This window comes from Carassius auratus, unplaced genomic scaffold (genome assembly GCF_003368295.1).
Source record: "Carassius auratus strain Wakin unplaced genomic scaffold, ASM336829v1 scaf_tig00038972, whole genome shotgun sequence".
Taxonomy (NCBI): Eukaryota; Metazoa; Chordata; class Actinopteri; order Cypriniformes; family Cyprinidae; genus Carassius; species Carassius auratus.
In genome coordinates this window covers 20,105-39,592 of record NW_020526481.1, presented here as the reverse complement: position 1 = coordinate 39,592, position 19,488 = coordinate 20,105, and the positions used below count along the sequence as shown (strand labels likewise).

Below are 19,488 nucleotides of genomic sequence, written 5' to 3'. Positions count from 1 at the left end.
TGTTATAGCCATTCGAGCCACCTCGGACACGCCACCTTAGCACGTTTTGAGGTCCCCTCGCCAAGGTGAATGGAAATTTCCTCTATTTTTGGATGATTATTGACACTCAGACTCCAGAGAAGCTTTCTGTGCTGATTTGGGTGGGACTGGGCCAAATACCTGGCGCCAGGTTGCAAAAGAAGGTTTTCGACAAAATCCAAAATACCCGAAAATTTCGTCAGAGCGACGGGCCAATCTGAGACCTGCGTCTCGTTCGGCTCGAGCCAAGGATTCCGGTGACATAAGGCACGTGGCTCTGCGACCAACCGTTTGGGAGTTACGAGCCATGCCGTACTTTCCGTCAGGCCGATCGGGACGAGGCCCGGTGACGTTGTAGACAGGGGAGGGTACTACCCAGATAGCACACTTACGTCTGCAAGACTTGTCTGTTAAAGAACTGTTGATCTGGAAAGCATCTGCCATCTACAAACGTCTGACATACGCCTTTCAGATGTCAGTTTTTATATACCTTCTAAATCATAAACATCTAAAAGACATCTAATTGACATCTACTGACATCTAAAGGCAGTGTTGGGGATAACTAGTTACAATGTAACAGCATTACGTAATTTAATTACAAAATGAAATGTAACTGTAATTAGTTACAGTTACGAAGCAAAAAATTAGTAATTAAATTAAAGTTACTTATGAAATTTTTAACGATTACAAAGGCAATTACATTTGAATATTTACACACATCCACATACAGATTTCACTGATTTCTTTCCCAAATTGCACTGACTGTTCTGAGACATACGCCCTAATAATTTCCAGAATTTTAACAGAATTTTTTGTTTTTCCCAGTCCGCCCTTCCTGTAAATTAATGGCAAAAACATGCAGTTTCATTTAATACAAATAGGCCTACTGAAGCTTGCAGTGTTGTCAGCCTCTGCCGCCTCAATATAGGAGTACATGAGCACATAAACATCATTTCTAGAACTGCTCTGTGTCACGTCATGCATTTTACCTATCATATCATATACAAAGAGACAGCAGTTTAAAAAAACACCAATGTTTCAGGAGTTTATTATACAGGAATGACACATGCTTATTAGATAACTGTATTTGAGTTGATGTATATGTTTTTATTTATTATTATTTAATTTTCACAAATTTAGAAAAGTAATCTAAAAGTACTCAAAAGTAATTAGTTACATTACTTTAATAAAGTAATTGAAAAAGTTATACTACTATAACATTTTAAACAGGGTAACTTGTAATCTGTAACCTATTACATTTCCAAAGTAACCTTCCAAACACTGCTAAAAGGAGACGTCCAATAGACGTATTGCAGATGAGCAAACAGCCTTAAAACTACATCTTGCAGATGTAAATTCATATGTCAAATAGACGTCTCCTAGATGTATGTGTGCTATCAGGGTACCATCCCCCAGCGTTTTTAGGTCTCCCAAAACTTACCAAAGCCGAGATGGGCATCGCCGTGTCCGGCTTCCTCCCTGCTGCGTCTTAGCAGCATCGCTTCTCGGCCTTTTGGCTAAGATCAAGTGTCTGGCTTAAAGGAAGAGACTGCGATCGCCTCTTGGAGGTTTTTAGGTTGTGCTCTACCATAGCACGTCCTACACCTTCCGAGAGGTATATTGTATTGCATCTGGCATACTTTTTTTACTATTTATTGTCTTTCATATTGTGTTGTGCTTGTTTTTTAGGAGGAGTTTTTTTTATTGAGAAACTGGTCTTAAGGTAAGTTATTTCCTGTTTTACGTTGTTTTTATTGCTGTGGTAATTTTTTAGTTTGTTTGATTCCTTTTAGCTGTCGGTGCCTCCAACATGTCGGCTGCTCGTGCCGGCATGCGGAGGCACCACAGCACTAGGTTCCTTTTTTTAGAAAAAGATGGAAAGTTAATGGAAATGTCAAGGTTGGATTTTTCGAGGAAACTTATGCAAAAACTTCTAGGTTTTAATCCTGCTGATTTAAATTGCATTCTAACCCTGCCTTTTAACAAAGGCTTCGATGTGAGTTTTAAAAATGCAGCACTGTTAAATGAGTTCTGGCAGCGCTTTGACACACACAAGACCCAGTTTTCCATGTTTAAAGTTGAGAAACTAACTGATAACACACAAAAAATGGTTATCGTTAGAATGTTCAATGAGACTGTGAATGGAGAAGACATTTGCACATGGCTGGGTAGATTTTGCACTGTAAGGGGCCAGGCTATGAAGGTTTATGATGAAGACGGTATTTGGAATTGTTCCTGGAGGGTCCCCATTAAGCAATGGGAAGACCCACAGGGCTTCCAAGGTCTGAGGCATTTACCACAAATGATAGTTCTGGGAGAAAACAGGGGCTACATCCACTACCAGGGAATGCCCAAACTCTGCCGGCGATGTGGGGAGTTTGGGCATCTTGTTGAAGCATGCCAGAAACTCTTTTGTAACAAGTGTAGAGAAATTGGACATTCCTTTGAAGAATGTCCAAATGGCAGAAAGTGTAATCTTTGTGGAGACTTGTCTCATCTCTACAGAGATTGCCCCAAATCGTTTGCCAACAAAGTAAAATCAGACAAAATGGCGGTTGAGGAGCGAGTACAACAGGCCAATGAGGAGGTGGAGCTAAATTCAAATCTCCCGCCAAACCCTGGGGTTGGTGGAGAGAAAATTGATAACAGAGGTAAGGAGAGAGGGGGGGCGGAGCAAACTTCAAATTTCCCGCCAAACCACACTATTGGAGCAGACGGAAATGAGGAGATGGAACTCCACCAATCCCTAATAGAGAAAGAAAAGGAGTCAAATGAACAGAGCAAGGAGGAGGATAGTGAACAAGAACAGGAAAAGGTAGTGGAGGAGAAACAAGAGATAGAGGTAAGTAATGATCTTCCAGGAGTTATATTGAGAGGGAAAAAGGATTGCCCGATCTCCCATTGAGGAGAAGAATGAGAAAAGAGATAGAGTGGATTGCGATCAGATTCCTTCTCATCAGGGGATCTGAAACCGGCTTTCCCACTCAGTTCCCCAAATGAAATATCTTTCTTGTCAATAGAACTCCAAACATCAACCACTAAGGTAGCTCAAGGGGGAAACAGCTTCAATCTCGGATTCCCCAAATAGGGGAAAAGAAGAAGAGCTGGTTTCACAAGATACAGATATCTTTTTAATTGAAATTTTAGTTATTTATGTCTTCTAAAATGTTGTATTTATCATTTTTAACTGTTTTTATCATGACACTCACCACTCTCCACCTTAAATGTAAGAAGTGTGAGGTCACAGTTGAGAGCTCAAATGGTTTTTATCCTTTTTACAACACCCAAAATAGCGATATCCTGCCTTTTACAAGAATGTGCTTTACCTTTTATGTCCAATTAAGAGATGGAAGAACAATGGCCCCATGTATCTGTGTGGAGTGGATCAAATTTAACAGAGCCGATGGAGTAGCCATTTTAATAAAGAATCCTCAGCTCTTGGTGAAGGGTAGCACAGTGGTGAGAGATGGGGAGAGCTCTTTTAATAAATCTGTCCTTCTTAGGACATGATTTTATATTTTAAATATGTATGCTTTTACAGATAAAAATGAAAGGAACGACCTTTTTAGAAGACGTGCAGTCCCACCTTTAGGAAAGACCCCATTTATTTTAGCAGGGGATTTTAATTGCCATTTTAAGTAAAAATGATAGAAAAGGGGAGAGAGAGGATTTTAAAAATGGATAAAACGTCAATTTTACTACAGAAACATTATAAAGGACTTTTAAATTGACTGACTGTTTTAAGAACCATGCATCCTGGGGAAAAAAGGATTCACCTGGTTTAGTGGTGATGGCACTAAAGCCTCCGTATAGACTATATCTTTACGCGAGACCTTACACCAGTGGATGCTAAACTAAATGCCCGTCTTCTTTTCAGACCACGCTATGCTTTCTTGCACCCTTTCTTTTCCCACAGGTGTGACGACAGGTGGAGGGATATGGAAACTGAACTGCTCCCTGCTGGAAGACCCAGAGATCACAACATACTACAGGGAGCAGTACAGCCAATGGCAGACTTTACAAGACTTTTATGATTCACGAGCACAGTGGTGGGAGATGGTAAAGGCAAAGACCCAAGACTTTTTTTAGATGGGCAGGGAAAAAGAAAAAATTAAAAGAAAAAAGACGAATGGTGGGACTGCAAAGAGGCTACAACGTTACTTTTATCTTCTTAGCCAGGGTTTTTGATTTTTAACGAAGAAATTAAGGAAGTTAAGAAAGACATGTCAGAATTAGCGGAGGTTAAAAAGTAGAGGTGTTCTCTTCAGGAGCAAAGAAAGGGAAATAGAGGAAGGCGAGAAATGCAGCAGATACTTTTTTTAAGAAAGTTATTGATGGAGGTAGAGCAATATTTAAATTAAGAAATAAAGAAGGAGAAACCAATGACAGACCAAAGGATATTTTATCAGTAATAGAAAGCTTTTATAAGAACTCTATGAAGAAAAGGCAAGTGACAACAGCATTTTGAGCGAAATTTTAACAAGCATAGAGAAAACAATAAATGGAAATACCAGTCTGACAAAGGATTTTAACATTTCTGAGATAGACAAAAGTATTCAAAAATTCAAAAAAAGGGAAAACTCCTGGAGTTGATGGACTCCCTCTTGAATTTTATTTGACCTTTTGGGACATTTAAGACAAGACTTACTGGCTGTTTTTAATGACTTTGACAAGATCGACCAGCTCCCTGACAGTTTTAGGATAGGAATAATGACCCTACTACACAAAAAAAGATGACAAGACAGATTTAAAAAACTGGCGTCCTATAACCCTTTTAAAACTTTGATTGTAAACTTTTTTAGTAAACTTTTAAACAACACGAATGTCAACAGTTTTAGCAGATCTGATCCACCCGGATCAAGCCTGCGCCGTCCCTTGGGAGAAAAGATCACAGACAGCCTCGTACTGATAAGAGACTGCATCTGTTATGCGAGAGACAGAAATATTCGGCTGATAGTTTTAAATTTAGACTTTGAAAAAGCATTCGACCGAGTCTCGCACCACTACTGTGTTTCAAGTTTTGGGAAAAAATGGGGTTTCCCAGGAGGTTCTTAGCTTGGGTGGGATTGCTGTATAAAGACATAACCAGCAAAATCCTAGTTAACCGGGAATCTCTCAAAAGCGATAAATATATGCAGCGGCGTCCGTCAGGGCTGTCGTTATCTCCCTCTCCTGTATGTGGCTTGCATCGAACCCTAGCGCAGGTATTGAGAAGGGATTACATGGATCAGTGGACTGGACTATACCCGGGACTGGAGGACTGACTGCAAAGACTGTTTTATATATGGATGATGTTCAACCTTTTATGTACTGACGTTTTATCAACACAGAGGACTATGGACCTGACAGACTGGTTTGGGAAAGCATCGGGAGCCAGACTGAACCGAGATAAAACACAAGCACAGTTTTACGGTCCCTGGAAACCTAGTGAGCTCGCTGGACTGGACACTACTTTTAAAGGACAGAGTTAAAAAATACTGGGTATTAAGTTTGACAGAGACGGGGGAGGGAGTGGAAATTGGGCATGACGTGATGGTTAAAGTGCGGCAAAAAACTAGGTTTCTGGGGACTGAGACGTTTGACATTTGAAGGAAAGGTTTAATCATAAAAGCTGTGATTTTACCCTGTTTGTTATTGCTGTGTTCTGTTTTCTTTCCCCCCAGACTCTTTCTTGTATCTCTGGAACGTGGCAATGTTTTATTTTTTATGGGGGTCTAAGTGGGAGCGACTCAAAAGAGCAACCATGAAGGAAAGCACCCCAAAATGGAGGAAAAGGAGTGCCAGACCCCTACTTGTTTTTAGGAGCTTTTTATACTGCACTACATATAAAATATGCCCGAACCCCATCCAAACAAGACAAAACAGGAGCCATGACCCGGTTTTGGATGGGGTCCTACTTAAGAAACCCAAAATATTGTACAGACAGACTTGACAAATGCCAGTTGCCTTTGACCACCCCCAGCATACACACACATAAAGAACTTTTTAAAGAAATTTAATTTGGAAAAAGAAAGTGTGACTGTTTTAACCAATCATCGCTCTATACTCTCTCTTGTGCAGGAACGGGAACAAGTGTGTCCAGTACGCGGGCTCACTCTAGGTGAAGCCCAAAACGTTTGGCGGAATGTGTCCCACTCAGCTCTTCACAACCCGACACCGAGACCTGGCTTGGATGGTTTGCCCATGAGATCCTCCCGGTCAGGGCCGTGATGCACTCCCGAGGCATGTCAAAGAACCCCATCTGCCCGCGGTCCGGATGTGGCGCCCCCCGAGACCGTGAGGCACGCTTATGGGAGTGCAGCGCTGTGAGGGACCTGTGGGCGACAGCTGGCCCCCAGCAATTCCCGTACCTACCAGTAGGGGGGTCCCAGACTACCCAATGGGGAGAGGAGGGGTGAGCCAAAAACAAATGCCAGCAAAAACACCCCCTAAGCTATGGCTTACCATCCTCTGCATCCAAGACGCCATATGGACCTCCAGAAACCTACTGGTAGGGAAGCGCATGCAGGGGTCCCTGCACGCCACCATCCAGCTAGCCAAATCAAGGCTGCAGGAGTACACCGCATGTCGCCATTCGGATGTGGAGGGTCAGAGCTACACGGGAAAGGTCCCCATAGCCACGAGCCCTGACTGCCCGTAGATGCCCCAAACACCCTGAAGTGGGACAGCGGTGCCTCGGTTTAAGAGGATCTCCTCTGGGCCCAGAAGGGTCAGGCCTCTGGGACTGGTTTTGAGGAACTGAGCTGATGGTTTAATCTTTTTTCTTTAAAGGACATACCCGTTTTTGCACAACAGAAGAGAACGTTTTTAAACCTGTCTTTTGATTTTAATAACACTGTTTTTTATTTTTTATTTTCTCTAGCACTACAGACACACAACAACAACAAAAACACACTCAATACAAAATGTTTTTATTTGTGTATTAAATAATTTAAAAATTATCCTGTGCTTTAAACAACAACAACAAAAACAACAACAACAACCATTGTATAATGTGTTTTAACAAAACAAATGTGTGCATGTAACCAAAATGTATTGTGACAATAAAATTTTTCAAAAGAAAAAAAAAAATCTGTTCTTATCAGTTTAATATCTGATACGTCCCCCATCCGGGGACTACATATTAAATGGATTTTTAGATCACGGAGCTGGAGCCGGGGCTTGCTCCGTCCACTCCATGCATCGGCCTGGTATTGCAGTGTCTCCAGGAACGGTGTGCTTTCCCTTTTTGGGGATTGCCATTTATTGTGTCGAATAGCAGAACAAGGAATGAGAGCTGCCATTGCAGATGCTGTGGTTTATTGCAAACTTTTTTCCTGATGTGTCCTCCTGGGGTCTTGGACTCTTCCACTAACGATGCACCCACCTGAGGTCTTGAAGTCTTTCACGGACGAGGTGATGCATCGAATCAGGTGTGCTTGTTTAAAGAGAGTCATCTAAAACTGGCTTTGGGAAGCACCGGCCCATGAGCTTGGCAGTTTCCAGGCCAGTAACGGAAGGCACCCGTCCTTCCTTTCCTGGAGGGGGGGCGGAGGGCTAACCGTTGGTGAGGATGGTAGAGATGCAAATCACACCTCTGGCTGACCGCCTGGGCCTTCATACTTACCTGGCAGGGGAGACACCATGATCAAGAAGGCGGTTCAACCAGGGCGAGGCTTGTCCATTGCACTCCGGCCATGCTGACCCCTGCGAATTCCCCAAATGCGGGAATCTCGACTGCATAGTTTACGGTAGTGGGGGACTGCGTTCGCGCTCTCCCCTGAAATTGTTGGTGAAACAAAGCAGAAGAGGTTTTTACAGTTTTTTTATTTATTTTCGTTTCAGAATGGGGAGTTCTGTCACATGCGAGATATGTGTTGTGCGCCTGTGAAACAAAGTCACTTACGCTCTTGAAAAATCGGACACTGGTGGGTAGTTTAGTTCGAACATAGCGCAGACCTTACTTTGAAAGTAGATTGGACTGACTGCAGCCTAGCTGTAACTGTCTCCATGTTGTTTGGTTGTCCTTTTTTTCGATTCGTATTAATTTTGTTGTCGCTTACAGCGACACCTAGTGGCCTGTCGCCGCGCCCTTTTTCACCTGGCCTCGGACTGAGCCCCTGCACAGGTGTGCCGATTTGGGTGAAGGGATCTCACTCCTTCCTGGAGTTATAGCCATTCGAGCCACCTCGGACACGCCACCTTAGCACGTTTTGAGGTCCCCTCGCCAAGGTGAATGGAAATGTCCTCTTTTTTTGGATGATTATTGACAGTCAGACTCCAGAGAAGCTTTCTGTGCTGATTTGGGTGGGACTGGGCCAAATACCTGGCGCTAGGTTGCAAAAGAAGGTTTTCGACAAAATCCAAAATACCCGAAAATTTAGTCAGAGCGACGAGCCAATCTGAGACCTGCGTTTCGTTCGGCTCGAGCCAAGGATTCCGATTACATAAGGCACGTGGCTCTGCGACCAACCGTTTGGGAGTTACGAGCGATGCCGTACTTTCCGTCGCTGCAGTTCCACCGTCAGGCCGATCGGGACAAGGCCCGGTGACGTTGCAGAAAGGGGAGGGTACTACCATCCCGCAGTGTTGCAGGTGTTTTCATCTTTGTTTGATTGTCCTTTTACATTACTTTTTCCCTATTTTTCAGCTTACGCCGCCACCTAGTGGCCTGTCGCCGCGCCCTTTTTCACCTGGCCTCGGACTGAGCCCCTGCACAGGTGTGCCGATTTGGGTGAAGGGATCTCACTCCTTCCTGGAGTTATAGCCATTCGAGCCACCTCGGACACGCCACCTTAGCACGTTTTGAGGTCCCCTCGCCAAGGTGAATGGAAATGTCCTCTTTTTTGGATGATTATTGACAGTCAGACTCCAGAGAAGCTTTCTGTGCTGATTTGGGTGGGACTGGGCCAAATACCTGGCGCTAGGTTGCAAAAGAAGGTTTTCGACAAAATCCAAAATACCCGAAAATTTAGTCAGAGCGACGAGCCAATCTGAGACCTGCGTTTCGTTCGGCTCGAGCCAAGGATTCCGATGACATAAGGCACGTGGCTCTGCGACCAACCGTTTGGGAGTTACGAGCGATGCCGTACTTTCCGTCGCTGCAGTTCCACCGTCAGGCCGATCGGGACAAGGCCCGGTGACGTTGCAGACAGGGGAGGGTACTACCATCCCGCAGTGTTGCAGGTGTTTTCATCTTTGTTTGATTGTCCATTTACATTACATTTTCCCTATTTTTCAGCTTACGGCGCCACCTAGTGGCCTGTCGCCGCGTCCCTTTTCGCCTGGCCTCGGACTGAGCCCCTGCACAGGTGTGCCGATTTGGGTGAAGGGATCTCACTCCTTCCTGGAGTTATAGCCATTCGAGCCACCTCGGACACGCCACCTTAGCACGTTTTGAGGTCCCCTCGCCAAGGTGAATGGAAATTTCCTCTATTTTTGGATGATTATTGACACTCAGACTCCAGAGAAGCTTTCTGTGCTGATTTGGGTGGGACTGGGCCAAATACCTGGCGCCAGGTTGCAAAAGAAGGTTTTCGACAAAATCCAAAATACCCGAAAATTTCGTCAGAGCGACGGGCCAATCTGAGACCTGCGTCTCGTTCGGCTCGAGCCAAGGATTCCGGTGACATAAGGCACGTGGCTCTGCGACCAACCGTTTGGGAGTTACGAGCCATGCCGTACTTTCCGTCAGGCCGATCGGGACGAGGCCCGGTGACGTTGTAGACAGGGGAGGGTACTACCCAGATAGCACACTTACGTCTGCAAGATGTCTGTTAAAGAACTGTTGATCTGGAAAGCATCTGCCATCTACAAACGTCTGACATACGCCTTTCAGATGTCAGTTTTATATACCTTCTAAATCATAAACATCCAAAAGACATCTAATTGACATCTATCTGACATCTAAAAGGCAGTGTTGGGGAGTAACTAGTTACATGTTACAGCATTACGTAATTTAATTACAAAATGAATGTAACTGTAATTAGTTACAGTTACGAAGAAAAAATTTGTAATTAAATTAAAGTTACTTATGAAATTTTTAACGATTACAAAGGCAATTACATTTGAATATTTACACACATCCACATACAGATTTCACTGATTTCTTTCCCAAATTGCACTGTTCTGAGACATACGCCCTAATAATTTCCAGAATTTTAACAGAATTTTTTTTTTTTCCCAGTCCGCCCTTCCTGTAAATTAATGGCAAAAACATGCAGTTTCATTTAATACAAATAGGCCTACTGAAGCTTGCAGTGTTGTCAGCCTCTGCCGCCTCAATATAGGAGTACATGAGCACATAAACATCATTTCTAGAACTGCTCTGTGTCACGTCATGCATTTTACCTATCATATCATATACAAAGAGACAGCAGTTTAAAAAAACACCAATGTTTCAGGAGTTTATTATACAGGAATGACACATGCTTATTAGATAACTGTATTTGAGTTGATGTATATGTTTTTATTTATTATTATTTAATTTTCACAAATTTAGAAAAGTAATCTAAAAGTACTCAAAAGTAATTAGTTACATTACTTTAATAAAGTAATTGAAAAAGTTATACTACTATAACATTTTAAACAGGGTAACTTGTAATCTGTAACCTATTACATTTCCAAAGTAACCTTCCAAACACTGCTAAAAGGAGACGTCCAATAGACGTATTGCAGATGAGCAAACAGCCTTAAAACTACATCTTGCAGATGTAAATTCATATGTCAAATAGACGTCTCCTAGATGTATGTGTGCTATCAGGGTACCATCCCCCAGCGTTTTTAGGTCTCCCAAAACTTACCAAAGCCGAGATGGGCATCGCCGTGTCCGGCTTCCTCCCTGCTGCGTCTTAGCAGCATCGCTTCTCGGCCTTTTGGCTAAGATCAAGTGTCTGGCTTAAAGGAAGAGACTGCGATCGCCTCTTGGAGGTTTTTAGGTTGTGCTCTACCATAGCACGTCCTACGCCTCCCGAGAGGTATATTGTATTGCATCTGGCATACTTTTTTTACTATTTATTGTCTTTCATATTGTGTTGTGCTTGTTTTTTAGGAGGAGTTTTTTTTATTGAGAAACTGGTCTTAAGGTAAGTTATTTCCTGTTTTACGTTGTTTTTATTGCTGTGGTAATTTTTTAGTTTGTTTGATTCCTTTTAGCTGTCGGTGCCTCCAACATGTCGGCTGCTCGTGCCGGCATGCGGAGGCACCACAGCACTAGGTTCCTTTTTTTAGAAAAAGATGGAAAGTTAATGGAAATGTCAAGGTTGGATTTTTCGAGGAAACTTATGCAAAAACTTCTAGGTTTTAATCCTGCTGATTTAAATTGCATTCTAACCCTGCCTTTTAACAAAGGCTTCGATGTGAGTTTTAAAAATGCAGCACTGTTAAATGAGTTCTGGCAGCGCTTTGACACACACAAGACCCAGTTTTCCATGTTTAAAGTTGAGAAACTACCTGATAACACACAAAAAATGGTTATCGTTAGAATGTTCAATGAGACTGTGAATGGAGAAGACATTTGCACATGGCTGGGTAGATTTTGCACTGTAAGGGGCCAGGCTATGAAGGTTTATGATGAAGACGGTTTTTGGAATTGTTCCTGGAGGGTCCCCATTACGCAATGGGAAGACCCACAGGGCTTCCAAGGTCTGAGGCATTTACCACAAATGATAGTTCTGGGAGAAAACAGGGGCTACATCCACTACCAGGGAATGCCCAAACTCTGCCGGCGATGTGGGGAGTTTGGGCATCTTGTTGAAGCATGCCAGAAACTCTTTTGTAACAAGTGTAGAGAAATTGGACATTCCTTTGAAGAATGTCCAAATGGCAGAAAGTGTAATCTTTGTGGAGACTTGTCTCATCTCTACAGAGATTGCCCCAAATCGTTTGCCAACAAAGTAAAATCAGACAAAATGGCGGTTGAGGAGCGAGTACAACAGGCCAATGAGGAGGTGGAGCTAAATTCAAATCTCCCGCCAAACCCTGGGGTTGGTGGAGAGAAAATGGATAACAGAGGTAAGGAGAGAGGGGGGGCGGAGCAAACTCCAAATTTCCCGCCAAACCACACTATTGGAGCAGACGGAAATGAGGAGATGGAACTCCACCAATCCCTAATAGAGAAAGAAAAGGAGTCAAATGAACAGAGCAAGGAGGAGGATAGTGAACAAGAACAGGAAAAGGTAGTGGAGGAGAAACAAGAGATAGAGGTAAGTAATGATCTTCCAGGAGTTATATTGAGAGGGAAAAAAAGGATTGCCCGATCTCCCATTGAGGAGAAGAATGAGAAAAGAGATAGAGTGGGATTGCGATCAGATTCCTTCTCATCAGGGGATCTGAACCGGCTTTTCCCACTCGGTTCCCCAAACGAAATATCTTTCTTGTCAATAGAACTCCAAACATCAACCCCTAGGGCTAGCTCAAGGGGGAAACAGCTTCAATCTCCGGATTCCCCAAATAGGGGAAAAGAAGAAGAGCTGGTTTCACAAGATACAGATATCCTTTTTAATTGAAATTTTAGTTATTTATGTCTTCTAAAATGTTGTATTTATCATTTTTAACTGTTTTTATCATGACACTCACACTCTCCACCTTAAATGTAAGAAGTGTGAGGTCACAGTTGAGAGCTCAAATGGTTTTATCCTTTTTACAAACCCAAAATAGCGATATCCTGCTTTTACAAGAATGTGCTTTACCTTTTATGTCCAATTATAGGAGATGGGAAGAACAATGGCCCCATGTATCTGTGTGGAGTGGATCAAATTTTAACAGAGCCGATGGAGTAGCCATTTTAATAAAAAATCCTCAGCTCTTGGTGAAGGGTAGCACAGTGGTGAGAGATGGGAGAGCTCTTTTAATAAATCTGTCCTTCTTAGGACATGATTTTAATATTTTAAATATGTATGCTTTTACAGATAAAAATGAAAGGAACGACCTTTTAGAAGACGTGCAGTCCCACCTTTTAGGAAAGACCCCATTTATTTTAGCAGGGGATTTTAATTGCATTTTAAGTAAAAATGATAGAAAAGGGGAGAGAGAGGATTTTAAAATGGATAAAACGTCAATTTTACTACAGAACATTATAAAGGATTTTAAATTGACTGACTGTTTTAGAACCATGCATCCTGGGGAAAAAGGATTCACCTGGTTTAGTGGTGATGGCACTAAAGCCTCCCGTATAGACTATATCTTTACGCGAGACCTTACACCAGTGGATGCTAAACTAATGCCCGTTTTCTTTTCAGACCACGCTATGCTTTCTTGCACCCTTTCTTTTCCCACAGGTGTGACGACAGGTGGAGGGATATGGAAACTGAACTGCTCCCTGCTGGAAGACCCAGAGATCACAACATACTACAGGGAGCAGTACAGCCAATGGCAGACTTTACAAGACTTTTATGATTCACGAGCACAGTGGTGGGAGATGGTAAAGGCAAAGACCAAGACTTTTTTTAGATGGGCAGGGAAAAAGAAAAAATTAAAAGAAAAAAGACGAATGGTGGGACTGCAAAAGAGGCTACAACGTTACTTTTATCTTCTTAGCCAGGGTTTTGATTTTAACGAAGAAATTAAGGAAGTTAAGAAAGACATGTCAGAATTAGCGGAGGTTAAAAGTAGAGGTGTTCTCTTCAGGAGTAAAGAAAGGGAAATAGAGGAAGGCGAGAAATGCAGCAGATACTTTTTTAAGAAAGTTATTGATGGAGGTAGAGCAATATTTAAATTAAGAAATAAAGAAGGAGAAACAATGACAGACACAAAGGATATTTTATCAGTAATAGAAAGCTTTTATGAAGAACTCTATGAAGAAAAGGCAAGTGACAACAGCATTTTGAGCGAAATTTTAACAAGCATAGAGAAAACAATAAATGGAAATACCAGTCTGACAAAGGATTTTAACATTTCTGAGATAGACAAAAGTATTCAAAAATTCAAAAAAGGGAAAACTCCTGGAGTTGATGGACTCCCTCTTGAATTTTATTTGACCTTTTGGGACATTTTAAGACAAGACTTACTGGCTGTTTTTAATGACTTTGACAAGATCGACCAGCTCCCTGACAGTTTTAGGATAGGAATAATGACCCTACTACACAAAAAAGATGACAAGACAGATTTAAAAAACTGGCGTCCTATAACCCTTTTAAACTTTGATTGTAAACTTTTTAGTAAACTTTTAACAACACGAATGTCAACAGTTTTAGCAGATCTGATCCACCCGGATCAAGCCTGCGCCGTCCCTGGGAGAAAGATCACAGACAGCCTCGTACTGATAAGAGACGCCATCTGTTATGCGAGAGACAGAAATATTCGGCTGATAGTTTTAAATTTAGACTTTGAAAAAGCATTCGACCGAGTCTCGCACCACTACTTGTTTCAAGTTTTGGAAAAAATGGGGTTTCCCAGGAGGTTCTTAGCTTGGGTGGGATTGCTGTATAAAGACATAACCAGCAAAATCCTAGTTAACGGGAATCTCTCAAAAGCGATAAATATATGCAGCGGCGTCCGTCAGGGCTGTCCGTTATCTCCTCTCCTGTATGTGGCTTGCATCGAACCCCTAGCGCAGGTATTGAGAAGGGATACATGGATCAGTGGACTGACTATACCCGGGACTGGAGGACTGACTGCAAAGACTGTTTTATATATGGATGATGTCAACCTTTTATGTACTGACGTTTTATCAACACAGAGGACTATGGACCTGACAGACTGGTTTGGGAAAGCATCGGGAGCCAGACTGAACCGAGATAAAACACAAGCACAGTTTTACGGTCCCTGGAAACCTAGTGAGCTCGCTGGACTGGACACTACTTTTAAAAGGACAGAGTTAAAAATACTGGGTATTAAGTTTGACAGAGACGGGGGAGGGAGTGGAAATTGGCATGACGTGATGGTTAAAGTGCGGAAAAAACTAGGTTTCTGGGGACTGAGACGTTTGACATTTGAAGGAAAGGTTTTAATCATAAAAGCTGTGATTTTACCCCTGTTTTTATTGCTGTGTTCTGTTTTCTTTCCCCCCAGACTCTTTCTTGTATCTCTGGAACGTGCAATGTTTTATTTTTTATGGGGGTCTAAGTGGGAGCGACTCAAAAGAGCAACCATGAAGAAAGCACCCCAAAATGGAGGAAAAGGAGTGCCAGACCCCTACTTGTTTTTAGGAGCTTTTTATACTGCACTACATATAAAATATGCCCGAACCCCATCCAAACAAGACAAAACAGGAGCCATGACCCGGTTTTGGATGGGGTCCTACTTAAGAACCCAAAATATTGTACAGACAGACTTGACAATGCCAGTTGCCTTTGACCAACCCCCAGCATACACACACATAAAGAACTTTTTAAAGAAATTTAATTTGGAAAAAGAAAGTGTGACTGTTTTAACCAATCATCGCTCTATACTCTCTCTTGTGCAGGAACGGGAACAAGTGTGTCCAGTACGCGGGCTCACTCTAGGTGAAGCCCAAAACGTTTGGCGGAATGTGTCCCACTCAGCTCTTCACAACCGACACCGAGACCTGGCTTGGATGGTTGCCCATGAGATCCTCCCGGTCAGGGCCGTGATGCACTCCCGAGGCATGTCAAAGAACCCCATCTGCCCGCGGTCCGGATGTGGCGCCCCCGAGACCGTGAGGCACGCCTTATGGGAGTGCAGCGCTGTGAGGGACCTGTGGGCGACAGCTGGCCCCCAGCAATTCCCGTACCTACCAGTAGGGGGGGTCCCAGACTACCCAATGGGGAGAGGAGGGGTGAGCCAAAAACAAATGCCAGCAAAAACACCCCCTAAGCTATGGCTTACCATCCTCTGCATCCAAGACGCCATATGGACCTCCAGAAACCTACTGGTAGGGAAGCGCATGCAGGGGTCCCTGCACGCCACCATCCAGCTAGCCAAATCAAGGCTGCAGGAGTACACCGCATGTCGCCATTCGGATGTGGAGGGTCAGAGCTACACGGGAAAGGTCCCCATAGCCACGAGCCCTGACTGCCCGTAGATGCCCCCAAACACCTGAAGTGGGACAGCGGTGCCTCGGTTTAAGAGGATCTCCTCTGGGCCCAGAAGGGTCAGGCCTCTGGGACTGGTTTTGAGGAACTGAGCTGATGGTTTAATCTTTTTTCTTTAAAGGACATACCCGTTTTTGCACAACAGAAGAGAACGTTTTTAAACCTGTCTTTTGATTTTAATAACACTGTTTTTATTTTTTATTTTCTCTAGCACTACAGACACACAACAACAACAAAAAACACACTCAATACAAAATGTTTTTATTTGTGTATTAATTAATTTAAAAATTATCCTGTGCATTAAACAACAACAACAAAAACAACAACAACAACCATTGTATAATGTGTTTTAACAAAACAAATGTGTGCATGTAACCAAAATGTATTGTGACAATAAAATTTTTTCAAAAAAAAAAAAAAAATCTGTTCTTATCAGTTTAATATCTGATACGTCCCCCATCCGGGGACTACATATTAAATGGATTTTTAGATCACGGAGCTGGAGCCGGGGCTTGCTCCGTCCACTCCATGCATCGGCCTGGTATTGCAGTGTCTCCAGGAACGGTGTGCTTTCCCTTTTTGGGGATTGCCATTTATTGTGTCGAATAGCAGAACAAGGAATGAGAGCTGCCATTGCAGATGCTGTGGTTTATTGCAAACTTTTTTCCTGATGTGTCCACCTGGGGTCTTGGACTCTTCCACTAACGATGCACCCACCTGAGGTCTTGAAGTCTTTCACAGACGAGGTGACGCATCGAATCAGGTGTGTTTGTTTAAAGAGAGTCATCTAAAACTGGCGTTGGGAAGCACCGGCCCATGAGCTTGGCAGTTTCCAGGCCAGTAACGGAAGGCACCCGTCCTTCCTTTCCCGGAGGGGGGGCGGAGGGCTAACCGTTGGTGAGGATGGTAGAGATGCAAATCAGACCTCTGGCTGACCGCCTGGGCCTTCATACTTACCTGGCAGGGGAGACACCATGATCAAGAAGGCGGTTCACCCAGGGCGAGGCTTGTCCATTGCACTCCGGCCATGCTGACCCCTGCGAATTCCCCAAATGCGGGAATCTCGACTGCATAATTTATGGTAGTGGGGGACTGCGTTCGCGCTCTCCCCTGAAATTGTTGGTGAAACAAAGCAGAAGAGGTTTTTACAGTTTTTTATTTATTTTCCTTTCAGAATGGGGAGTTCTGTCACATGCGAGATATGTGTTGTGCGCCTGTGAAACAAAGTCACTTGCGCTCTTGAAAAATCGGACCCTGGTGGGTAGTTTAGTTCGAACATAGCGCAGACCATACTTTGAAAGTAGATTGGACTGACTGCAGCCTAGCTGTAACTGTCTCCATGTTGTTTGGTTGTCCTTTTTTTCGATTCGTATTCATTTTGTTGTCGCTTACAGCGACACCTAGTGGCCTGTCGCCGCGCCCTTTTTCACCTGGCCTCGGACTGAGCCCCTGCACAGGTGTGCCGATTTGGGTGAAGGGATCTCACTCCTTCCTGGAGTTATAGCCATTCGAGCCACCTCGGACACGCCACCTTAGCACGCTTTGAGGTCCCCTCGCCAAGGTGAATGGAAATTTCCTATTTTTTTGGATGATTATTGACAGTCAGACTCCAGAGAAGCTTTCTGTGCTGATTTGGGTGGGACTGGGCCAAATACCTGGCGCCAGGTTGCAAAAGAAGGTTTTCGACAAAATCCAAAATACCCGAAAATTTCGTCAGAGCGACGGGCCAATCTGAGACCTGCGTCTCGTTCGGCTCGAGCCAAGGATTCCGGTGACATAAGGCACGTGGCTCTGCGGCCAACCGTTTGGGAGTTACGAGCGATGCCGTACTTTCCGTCGCTGCAGTTCCACCGTCAGGCCGATCGGGACAAGGCCCGGTGACGTTGCAGACAGGGGAGGGTACTACCATCCCGCAGTGTTGCAGGTGTTTTCATCTTTGTTTGATTGTCCATTTACATTACATTTTCCCTATTTTTCAGCTTACGGCGCCACCTAGTGGCCTGTCGCCGCGTCCCTTTTCACCTGGCCTCGGACTGAGCCCCTGCACAGGTGTGCCGATTTGGGTGAAGGGATCTCACTCCTTCCTGGAGTTATAGCCATTCGAGCCACCTCGGACACGCCACCTTAGCACGTTTTGAGGTCCCCTCGCCAAGGTGAATGGAAATTTCCTCTATTTTTGGATGATTATTGACACTCAGACTCCAGAGAAGCTTTCTGTGCTGATTTGGGTGGGACTGGGCCAAATACCTGGCGCCAGGTTGCAAAAGAAGGTTTTCGACAAAATCCAAAATACCCGAAAATTTCGTCAGAGCGACGGGCCAATCTGAGACCTGCGTCTCGTTCGGCTCGAGCCAAGGATTCCGGTGACATAAGGCACGTGGCTCTGCGACCAACCGTTTGGGAGTTACGAGCGATGCCGTACTTTCCGTCGCTGCAGTTCCACCGTCAGGCCGATCGGGACAAGGCCCGGTGACGTTGCAGACAGGGGAGGGTACTACCATCCCGCAGTGTTGCAGGTGTTTTCATCTTTGTTTGATTGTCCATTTACATTACATTTTCCCTATTTTTCAGCTTACGGCGCCACCTAGTGGCCTGTCGCCGCGTCCCTTTTCACCTGGCCTCGGACTGAGCCCCTGCACAGGTGTGCCGATTTGGGTGAAGGGATCTCACTCCTTCCTGGAGTTATAGCCATTCGAGCCACCTCGGACACGCCACCTTAGCACGTTTTGAGGTCCCCTCGCCAAGGTGAATGGAAATTTCCTCTATTTTTGGATGATTATTGACACTCAGACTCCAGAGAAGCTTTCTGTGCTGATTTGGGTGGGACTGGGCCAAATACCTGGCGCCAGGTTGCAAAAGAAGGTTTTCGACAAAATCCAAAATACCCGAAAATTTCGTCAGAGCGACGGGCCAATCTGAGACCTGCGTCTCGTTCGGCTCGAGCCAAGGATTCCGGTGACATAAGGCACGTGGCTCTGCGACCAACCGTTTGGGAGTTACGAGCCATGCCGTACTTTCCGTCAGGCCGATCGGGACGAGGCCCGGTGACGTTGTAGACAGGGGAGGGTACTACCCAGATAGCACACTTACGTCTGCAAGATGTCTGTTAAAGAAATGTTGATCTGGAAAGCATCTGCCATCTACAAACGTCTGACATACGCCTTTCAGATGTCAGTTTTATATACCTTCTAAATCATAAACATCTAAAAGACATCTAATTGACATCTATCTGACATCTAAAAGGCAGTGTTGGGGAGTAACTAGTTACATGTAACAGCATTACGTAATTTAATTACAAAATGAATGTAACTGTAATTAGTTACAGTTACGAAGAAAAAATTAGTAATTAAATTAAAGTTACTTATGAAATTTTTAACGATTACAAAGGCAATTACATTTGAATATTTACACACATCCACATACAGATTTCACTGATTTCTTTCCCAAATTGCACTGACTGTTCTGAGACATACGCCCTAATAATTTCCAGAATTTTAAC

At 43.9% G+C, this 19,488-nt stretch overlaps 1 protein-coding gene, 2 non-coding genes and 2 pseudogenes across 3 annotated transcripts; all 5 read left to right on the top strand.

The window, feature by feature from the left end:
* Positions 1 to 1,555: 1,555 nt before the first annotated feature.
* On the top strand, positions 1,556 to 4,077 carry LOC113083607 (zinc finger CCHC domain-containing protein 3-like). Its single transcript, XM_026254669.1, has 2 exons — positions 1,556 to 2,860; positions 3,935 to 4,077. The coding sequence occupies exons 1-2, from the start codon at positions 1,829 to 1,831 to the stop codon at positions 3,938 to 3,940; spliced, it is 1,038 nt and encodes a 345-aa protein (XP_026110454.1). The 5' UTR covers positions 1,556 to 1,828; the 3' UTR covers positions 3,941 to 4,077.
* Positions 4,078 to 7,063: 2,986 nt separating this feature from the next.
* LOC113083616 (uncharacterized) lies at positions 7,064 to 7,242 on the top strand (annotated as a pseudogene).
* A 374-nt stretch (positions 7,243 to 7,616) lies between these two features.
* LOC113083620 (U1 spliceosomal RNA) lies at positions 7,617 to 7,780 on the top strand. Its single transcript, XR_003283318.1, has one exon. It is a non-coding gene; the product is annotated as a U1 spliceosomal RNA (small nuclear RNA).
* An 8,605-nt stretch (positions 7,781 to 16,385) lies between these two features.
* LOC113083613 (uncharacterized) lies at positions 16,386 to 16,564 on the top strand (annotated as a pseudogene).
* Positions 16,565 to 16,938: 374 nt separating this feature from the next.
* Positions 16,939 to 17,102, top strand: LOC113083619 (U1 spliceosomal RNA). The gene has a single exon (XR_003283317.1). It is a non-coding gene; the product is annotated as a U1 spliceosomal RNA (small nuclear RNA).
* The last annotated feature ends 2,386 nt before the right edge of the window (positions 17,103 to 19,488 follow it).